We start from the raw sequence: 8,186 nt of genomic DNA on the forward strand, positions 1-8,186 counted from the left end.
TATATGCCTTCGCCAACAAAAAAAGGGGACGTGAAGTCTGACGCTCCCTCTAATGGAGATTGTGCGGCGGATCTCGAGCTGCGTGGACGGTGGCCATCTCTTTGACTTCACACTCGATGAGGCGTCACCGCATGAGCCGGAGATGGTGCGCGTGCATCACTATTACGTTGTGTCAACCGACCAGTCGAGCGCACACGCCTACTGCTACCTCTCCACACGCCTGTGTCCGCGTGACGTAGATGCGGTGCTCAGCAGCTGGCTAACGCTTTACTGCCGTGTCTTTGGCGTCACCACATACGAGCGCTTTCTCGAAATGCGCCACAGTATCTCCAACTCGAGCACTGAAGGTTACGCTCTCTTCGCCAGCGAGACCGTCGCGCGTGCAGCTTTGCGCGCTGTGGCCTCCAGCGGTGCACGGGCATTGAGCAAGCGCTTTGATAATGAGGCACTGACGCACCTGGTGCAGACGCCGCGGGACGCAGAAGCTGGAGATTTGGCGTCACCCCCCTTGTACGATGACTGGAGGTCTTGCGTCGACGAAGAGAAGCTGGTAGGCGCTACCCCCGCCCTGACGGAAGAGGGGCGTGAACTGCTGGAGGATCGCCTGCACAAGTCGCAGCTTCTTCTTCAGGCGGAGCGGTGTCGTCGTGAGGCAGATGTGGCGGCGTTGCGCGACACGATTGACGGGCTAAAGCGGGAGATAGACAACCTCGTTCAGGGGCACAAGAACCAGCTTCACGATTGTGTCGTGGAGCAGCGGAATGCGCTGCTTCGTCTCGAGAGCGACGTAAAAAACAGAGAGTCGGAGCTGCAGCGTACTCACAGCGCGGCGGTGGAGGAGTGGGTTCGACTACTAAAGCAGTCAACACAAGAAAATAGATCGCTGGCGCAACGCCACAACGAGGCATGCATAGAGCTGGAGCGCTGGCGTATCGAGTGTCAGCAGCTCAGGCATAGACTAAACGCCACAAGGGCGACGGCAACGCGCCCAATAGACTCCGTCAGTAGGGAGCAGTACAATGATTTGGAAAGGCGACATCACCTTTTGCACAAGGAATTCGATGAGTTGTCCGTAGAGAAGACGGATATGGAGCAGCAGCTTCAGAAGGTGCACCACGATTTATGTCTCCGTTCTAGGGAATTGGAACGCGCGTTGCAAGTGTTGAACTCCCTCGGAAAAGGGCTTGACTATGTATGGCGTGAGCTACCGCTTGTCTGTGAGTCTAGCGCCACTTATGCCGCATAACAGAGAATGGGTGAAGCAACTCTTGTTAAGAGGCAGTGGAGGTGTGGCCAGGAATGAAAAATGAGCTCGAACAAGACGGAGAGGGCCGTGTTGAAGTGTATCAGTTATTTTGTCTCTGTCTTCTCTGTATGCTAGTGGTGATGCTGTTAATGGTGCTGGTGGATACGGGAATCAATAGGCACTTGCTCCTCTCTCCCAATTCTCCGCGGTGCAGTTAGCGGAATGGTCGACCGTGCGACTCAGACACCCAGGAGCCGCTATGGTGCAGAACTGCGTGTGCACTTCAATGGCCTCTCGGCGCGCATGGGGTCCCTTGCAGTCTCAGCTGCCATGCTTTGCATCCTCAACGGTTGTGCGTACTACTTGTACTGGCGTAACGTCTTCCTTTTCCGATCCACACGCCCTGCAGCGTTCTATGCAGTGGCAGCAGGGGTGTTCTTCCTGTTTATCATGACACAGCTACTCATTCAGATGGCACTGCGCACCATGATTGAGCAGATAAGTTTTTTCGAGCGAGAACGTCAGGTCAAGCGTTGTTGTTTCATCTATGTTCTGGCGATACTCCCTTCTACAGCAGCGCAGATGTTGCTGTACGCAGATGGTTGGTTTGATGTCTCTATGCCGTATGGAGCAGTATTCGTCGTGACGGCGTACCTAAACATTCTCACCGGGGTATGCGCTTTGGCGTACATCTGGGTCTCCTCCTGCGTTGACTGGGTGCACGCTGGGGTGAGTCGTGCTGCCAGGGAGAAAAGAGCGGAGGTGCGGAGCAGCTGGGAAAAACAACTGACGTGTATCGTTGGCGCCACAGCACCTGTGATGCCACCGTCGTTAGATAGCACGCGGCCCGCGGAAGGCCGCCTGCATGTCAGTTCTTGATGCAGCTGCAGCACAGTTTGGGTATCTTAGTATTGCATCCGACCCTCTCCACCGCACATGCGAATGCATCAAATCCAACTCTCATATTTATTACCCCTGTATGCACGTGACACGTTTGATCCCCAGTGCTGTTCCGAATTGAATGCTTTCCTTCCCCCCTCATGCTCGATTGTTTGTAGTCTCAACAACAGATTATTTTTCAGCTAAAACAGAACTCATGGCCATGAACCCAACCAGCTACACGGACGAGCGACTGGACAAAACCACAGACCAGTTGAAGCCTCTCTTCATGAAGGCCTTCAACGTCCAAAATGATTCCGATGTGGAGTGGATTCTCTTCTCGTTTGCCCCCGGTCGCGTCAATTTTATTGGCGAGCATGTTGATTACATGGGCGGGTATGTGTGCCCTGCGGCTGTTGGTGACGGCTGCCACATCCTCGCTGGCCGTGTGAAGCATATCACTGACGAGAAGCTGCGCTTTGCCACCACCCGTGGCGAGTACTTTGAGCTCGATCACCTCGGTGACAAGGGTGGCAACAAGGCGTGGACCACTTTCATCCGTGGTGCGGCCACGATTCGGCTCGCCCACCATGGCGTGCAACTGGGCGCGGAGCCTCTGAAAGGATTGTGCATGATGATCCTCGGGACGCTGGAGATGGGAGCGGGTATGAGCGCGTCTGCCTCCTTTGGCGTGGCGCTGCTCAACACGTTCAGCACAGCTATCACTGGCCGTTACCAGTGTGCCACCACGACACCTGGACGTCGGTACGCCATCCTTCCCCGTGATTCTCACGAAGATATGATTGAGCTCGTGAAACAAGGGCGCCGCATTGAAACCGACTTCTGTGGAGTGAACGTTGGCATCATGGACCAGTTTGTCTCAGCCTTCTCTGTTGCAAACAAGTTCATGGTACTGGACTGCGGAGCGCTGGAGCACAAGCTCTGCGACATCACACCGATCATTGGTGACGACGCATGCTTCCTTCTGATCGACTCCATGATCAAGCACGACTTGCTCGGCGAAACTGCGGGAACGTACAACACTGTACGCAGTGATCAAGAGCACGCGCAGGAAAAGATCTCAAAGCACGTCTTTGATGGAAAGCCGTTTACCTTCACAGACCTCGTGCGTGAGCCGTCCAAATTCACCAGCGATGGTGATGCCGTCGCGTTCGTGAAGTCCTGCAAGAAGTATCTCACAGAGGGAGAGTTTGAGCGTGGCTACTACAACGTCACGGAGCAGATCCGCACACGTGACTTCATCACCCTCACAGACTCGAGCACCCCCATGACACATGAGGAGCGGTTCAAGCGCGCTGGCAGCATCCTTAATGAGGCGCACGAGGGCATGAAGACGCTCATGAAGATCTCGACGGATGAGCTTGACCTCATCCAGTCAACTATTAACGAAGATTCCGACGTTGCCGGTGGCCGTCTGATGGGCGGTGGCTTCGGTGGCTGCGTCATCCTACTTCTCAAGAAGAGCGCTGTGGACCGAGTCGTCTGCAACGTGCGGGAGAAGTTCAAGGCGCGCTTCGGCATGGAGAACAAGGTATACCCTATTGCAATGGGAGACGGTGCCTTTGTCGTGTCGCTGAAGGACAACGCCAGGATGGTCGGCAGCATTTGAGATCTCTTTGCGTTTATCGGTCAGGCGATACTGTTGATGTAATTTTTTTTTGGGTTTGTTCATACGGGCAACGGTCGATTTTTTATCATCGATTTCCCCATCAAAAAACTGGCAAACAAAGAAAAAACGATTTTTTTTTTCTTTTTGTTCCCCCGCATCCTTCTTTTCTTGTTTTTTACGTTATTCACCTTTACCCTTGGAAAATCATTTCGGAGTGTTTTTTTTTTTTTTGGTGGTGACAGCTCGCCGCACGTCGATGGCAGGTTTTAAACCCTTGTAGCTTTTTGATGGTCATATAACGTGTTCCTGTCTTTCAGTTGTTGTGGATTCTTATTGTTATTATTACTATTTGAGCGACAATAGAGCATAATGGATAATGTTCCTCGCGAGAACCGGCTTCTCGTGTACAGGCTGTGCTGCATTTGGGGGCTTGTCATTGGATCTTGGGCTGTGCTGCAGGTGACGACACCGCTTGTGTTGAAGGACATTGTGGGAAAGGAAGTTGCGCCTACCTGGCAAGGCGTGATGACCGCAACGACGGCTGTAAGTGGAATGCTGTTCTGTGGCCTTGTCGGGCACTACTCAGATCGCTTGGGGCGCCTCGAGTTTATGTCACCTTGGATGGTGTTTTTCTTTTTTTCCACAGTCTTGGTTACCTTTTCTGATGTCTTTCGCGTTATATATCCACTGTGGGTCGCGCGTGTCGCTGCGCTGTCGATTCCATCTACGGTGTTGCACGCGTTTTTGTCAGATCATATCAGCGGCAATGCGCTTCTGGAGTCGTTCAGCTACCTTGGAGCCACATTTGGCGTTTCGATGCTCTCATCTTCACTCTTGTGTGGGTTGATTGGGTGGTACTACTCGCGTGTGGCTTCGCTAATGTATGGGTCCTGTCTAAGTGGCATAGCAGCATTACTTACGTTGATGACGAAGGTGCCAGGCGTGTCGCGCTTCAATTCACCGGTCACGAATTCGAAAACAGAGTCCAAAGCAGAGTCCAAAACAGAAGCGACAGCACTGTTTCGTTTTGGAGGTGTGATGAATAGCCTTCGTGTTGTCTGTAAGGACACGCTTCTGCGGAACCTTATACTTGCTCTTGCCTTGCTGCGCGTTGGTAATGTGAACACTCACATGATGCTTGTTCTTTTTGTGGATTATAGACTGGGATGGGGTCTAATGGAGGTGAGCGCCTTGACAGGTATTTCAGCCGCTCTTGCCGTGGTGTTTCAACTTGTTGGTATTAAGTGCGTGGTCACGAGCAATGTTGTCCTACCCGTTCTTTTCATGACGTTGGCGCTGGCTCCTGTGGTGGCAGCAGGGTATGCCATGGCGATGACTGGATTCCAGTTGTATGTGGTTTCCCTACTGAGTGCAATGACAACACTCGCATCCACCATATTCAATGCAAAGGTCGCGGCGCTCGCATCGGACAACGGTGTTGCTGGATTAGCGTTGGGGTGTGTGGGCACCGTGCAGAACCTTTTGGAGATTGTGGCCTCACTATTCCTTGGTAGGTTGATGTCGTGGTCCTTCGTGAATTACCCTCCGACGCATATATTGAGTGGTCTCCCGTTTCTTGTGAATGGGTTATTCTTGACCTCTGTCGTAGTAATTGTGCTTTACTCCCACAGGCGTTATGGGGCAGGAAGGGTTTCATGGGAGGAGGGGATGGCGGTTAGTTGAATGCGACGCTCGCATAGATCCATCCTGTTTTTTATGGTTCCTCCTCCTCCTCCTCCTTCTCACCGGCATCAAGGAGATGACAATGAACTGTTTCCTCCATGCTGAAGAGCAAGAAAAAAACGCTTTTCGTGCATAGACTACGTGTCTGGACGAGTGTAAAGAAGCACTGTGTTCTGGTATCCTCTGGATATGGAGGTCTTGAGGTTCGATGAGAATTATAGTACCCACGAAATTAACTTTTTTTATCGCCTCACACGACGTGATATGACGTGTGTGTCCATGCTTCTGGTTCTAGTGGTGGTAGTATTAGTGGTGGGGGTGGTGGTGGTGGCGCATAATCACCACATTTCACAGCTGTGGCATCTTTGTGCGATGCAAAGGTTGGAAAAATGGTAAATAGAGGCATGGTGCTTCAGATGATGTGCGCCCCGCACTTAACAAATGGGCTTTGACACTTTTTTTTCCTGATAGGATTCCATTTTCTACACATTATTTTGTGTTTATATTTTTGCTCTTCTTTGAGACGCTTTCCTCTCATCTGTCAATCATCTCTCTTAAGCCGAACGGAGGAAGGATCAGTTGATATAATCCATTTGAAGACAGATATAGCAAGAACGTGAACACTTGAACTGAAAAATCCATTCAGTATGTTTCGACGCGCCTCTCGCTTGATGCTTAAGCGCTCCGGTATTACATATGCCGCAGCAGCGATTACGCCAACATATGTAACGCTTCTCTCAGAAGACGAAAAGATGCTTGTAGACTCAGTCCGTCAGTTTGGCGAGAGGGTTGTGAAACCGCGCACTCGCAAGATGGACGAAACAGGTGTGATGGATACTGAGGTCATAAAAGCAGCGTTTGATGCTGGCCTCATGGGCATTGAGTCCCCCACAAACCATGGAGGCGGTGGCATGTCTTTCTTTTCGAGTATTCTGGCTATTGAAGAGCTTGCCCGCGTAGATCCATCGGTGTCGGTCTTTGTGGATGTGCAGAATACACTTGTGAGTAATGTGTTTTACCGGTACGCAAACGAGGCCCAAAAGTCAAAGTTTCTGCCCGATCTCGCGAGCAGGTGTGTGGGGTGTTTTTGTCTTTCCGAGGCCGGAAGCGGCAGTGACGCCTTCGCCCTCAAGACACGTGCTGAAAAGAAAGGCGACCACTGGGTCATCAACGGGTCGAAAATGTTTATCACCAACGGTGGTTTCGCCGACATTTTTCTCATCATGGCGAACGTTGACCCATCGAAGGGACACAAGGGTATTACCTGTTTTGTTGTGGACAAGCGGGAGTCGCCGGGCATCATGGCCACCAGCGTAGGGTCGAAACTTGGCATCCGCTGCAGCTCTACAGTGGAGCTAAACTTCAACAACGTTGAGGTACCAGAGGAAAATGTCATTGGTGAAGTCGGTAAGGGTTATATGATCGCCATTGGAGCTCTCAACGAGGGCCGCATTGGGATAGGCGCCCAGATGGTCGGCATCGCACAGGGTGCGATGGATCGCATCATGCCATATCTCTTCCAGAGGAAACAGTTTGGTACCTACATTGGGGACTTCCAGGCTCTGCAGATGCAATACGCAGAGTGTGCCACCAACGTCTGCGCTGCCCGTCTGATGGTGTACAATGCAGCACGCAAGAAGTCCATGAACGAGACCTTCATCATGGACGCCGCCATGGCGAAGCTGTTCGCGTCGCGGGTGGCGGAGGAGACTGCGAGTAAGGCGATTGAGTGGGCCGGTGGCATCGGTTTCATGAGTGATTTCGGCCTGGAACGCTTCTACCGCGACGCGAAGATAGGCGCCATTTACGAAGGAACATCAATTATTCAGATGCAAACGATCGCAAAAATGATAAAGAAAGATTACGAGTAGCTTCGCTTTCTCTCTATTCCTCTCTTAGTTTTCTGGTGTTCTTTTTCTGTTGTATTTTTTGTTTTATATTCGGATATTGGGTAGTCCCAAGTTACTCTGTAATTCAGTTGCAAATGATCGCAAATACAATAGGAAGGGGCCCCGATTTCTGTGAGCCCGTTTTTCTCTCACCGCTTCTGAGGGGGCGAATGTTTTTGAACGTCTTTCACATCCTCTCTCTTTCGCTTTGTTTTTCGTTGCCCCTTTTTCTGCTCATGTCAGTTCTTTTATCTCTCTCCCACTGGTGGCTCCTCCTGGTTTTCCACACTCTCTGGCCGGTCTCGTCTTCTTGCCAACCCTTCTGCGTATTATTTTTTTTTTTACTTTCTGCGCCTGTTGCCTCTTCAGAGCAGTGTTTCTCATGGCAGCCGCCCTACACGCCTCCCGGGGGGGGGGGGGGGGNGGGGGGGGGGGGGCCTGCACGCTAACAGCAGCCCGTGGTATGCGCATTGGCTGATGGTTGAATGCGTCGCCCTTGTTTTATTATTATTTGCTCTGGGGCAGGCATCGAAGCAGCGCCCACGCCGTGTACCACGCAACATCGACCTTGGGAGGTGCACGTCGGCGGTGGGGGAGGCGAAGGCGCAACAAAGACAACGGGAAACTGACAGCGCGGCGTGCCCATGCCTGGCGAGGCCCCAACCATATATGCCTGACGACGAAAGTTTCTTCATACAGCGAAATCCTTAACACATCACTGCGATGCAGATAGTGCTGCAAGGACTTTGAAAGGAAAACAGACATTTTGACATCGTTTTCTGTTGTATTATTTATTTTTGGGGGCGGTACTTCTTTCCGTTTGCGTAATCTTTTTTTTTTGTTGTTTCGGGGGGAGGGG

General features: G+C 51.8%; 5 protein-coding genes across 5 annotated transcripts; all 5 read left to right on the top strand.

The window, feature by feature from the left end:
- Positions 1-52: 52 nt before the first annotated feature.
- DQ04_02721000 (hypothetical protein) lies at positions 53-1,246 on the top strand (the record flags this gene model as incomplete). The annotated part of the gene is made up of 1 exon (XM_009312142.1): positions 53-1,246. One exon carries the CDS (start codon positions 53-55, stop codon positions 1,244-1,246), a length of 1,194 nt encoding a protein of 397 aa, XP_009310417.1.
- A 222-nt stretch (positions 1,247-1,468) lies between these two features.
- DQ04_02721010 (hypothetical protein) lies at positions 1,469-2,125 on the top strand (the record flags this gene model as incomplete). The annotated part of the gene is made up of 1 exon (XM_009312143.1): positions 1,469-2,125. One exon carries the CDS (start codon positions 1,469-1,471, stop codon positions 2,123-2,125), a length of 657 nt encoding a protein of 218 aa, XP_009310418.1.
- Positions 2,126-2,342: 217 nt separating this feature from the next.
- DQ04_02721020 (putative galactokinase-like protein) lies at positions 2,343-3,755 on the top strand (the record flags this gene model as incomplete). Its single annotated transcript, XM_009312144.1, has 1 exon — positions 2,343-3,755. One exon carries the CDS (start codon positions 2,343-2,345, stop codon positions 3,753-3,755), a length of 1,413 nt encoding a protein of 470 aa, XP_009310419.1.
- Positions 3,756-4,124: 369 nt separating this feature from the next.
- Positions 4,125-5,438, top strand: DQ04_02721030 (transporter; the record flags this gene model as incomplete). The annotated part of the gene is made up of 1 exon (XM_009312145.1): positions 4,125-5,438. One exon carries the CDS (start codon positions 4,125-4,127, stop codon positions 5,436-5,438), a length of 1,314 nt encoding a protein of 437 aa, XP_009310420.1.
- Positions 5,439-6,085: 647 nt separating this feature from the next.
- DQ04_02721040 (putative acyl-CoA dehydrogenase) lies at positions 6,086-7,309 on the top strand (the record flags this gene model as incomplete). The annotated part of the gene is made up of 1 exon (XM_009312146.1): positions 6,086-7,309. The coding sequence occupies one exon, from the start codon at positions 6,086-6,088 to the stop codon at positions 7,307-7,309; it is 1,224 nt and encodes a 407-aa protein (XP_009310421.1).
- Positions 7,310-8,186: the final 877 nt, after the last annotated feature.

This window comes from Trypanosoma grayi (genome assembly GCF_000691245.1).
Source record: "Trypanosoma grayi strain ANR4 Tgr_272_V1, whole genome shotgun sequence".
Lineage (NCBI taxonomy): Eukaryota > Euglenozoa > Kinetoplastea > Trypanosomatida > Trypanosomatidae > Trypanosoma > Trypanosoma grayi.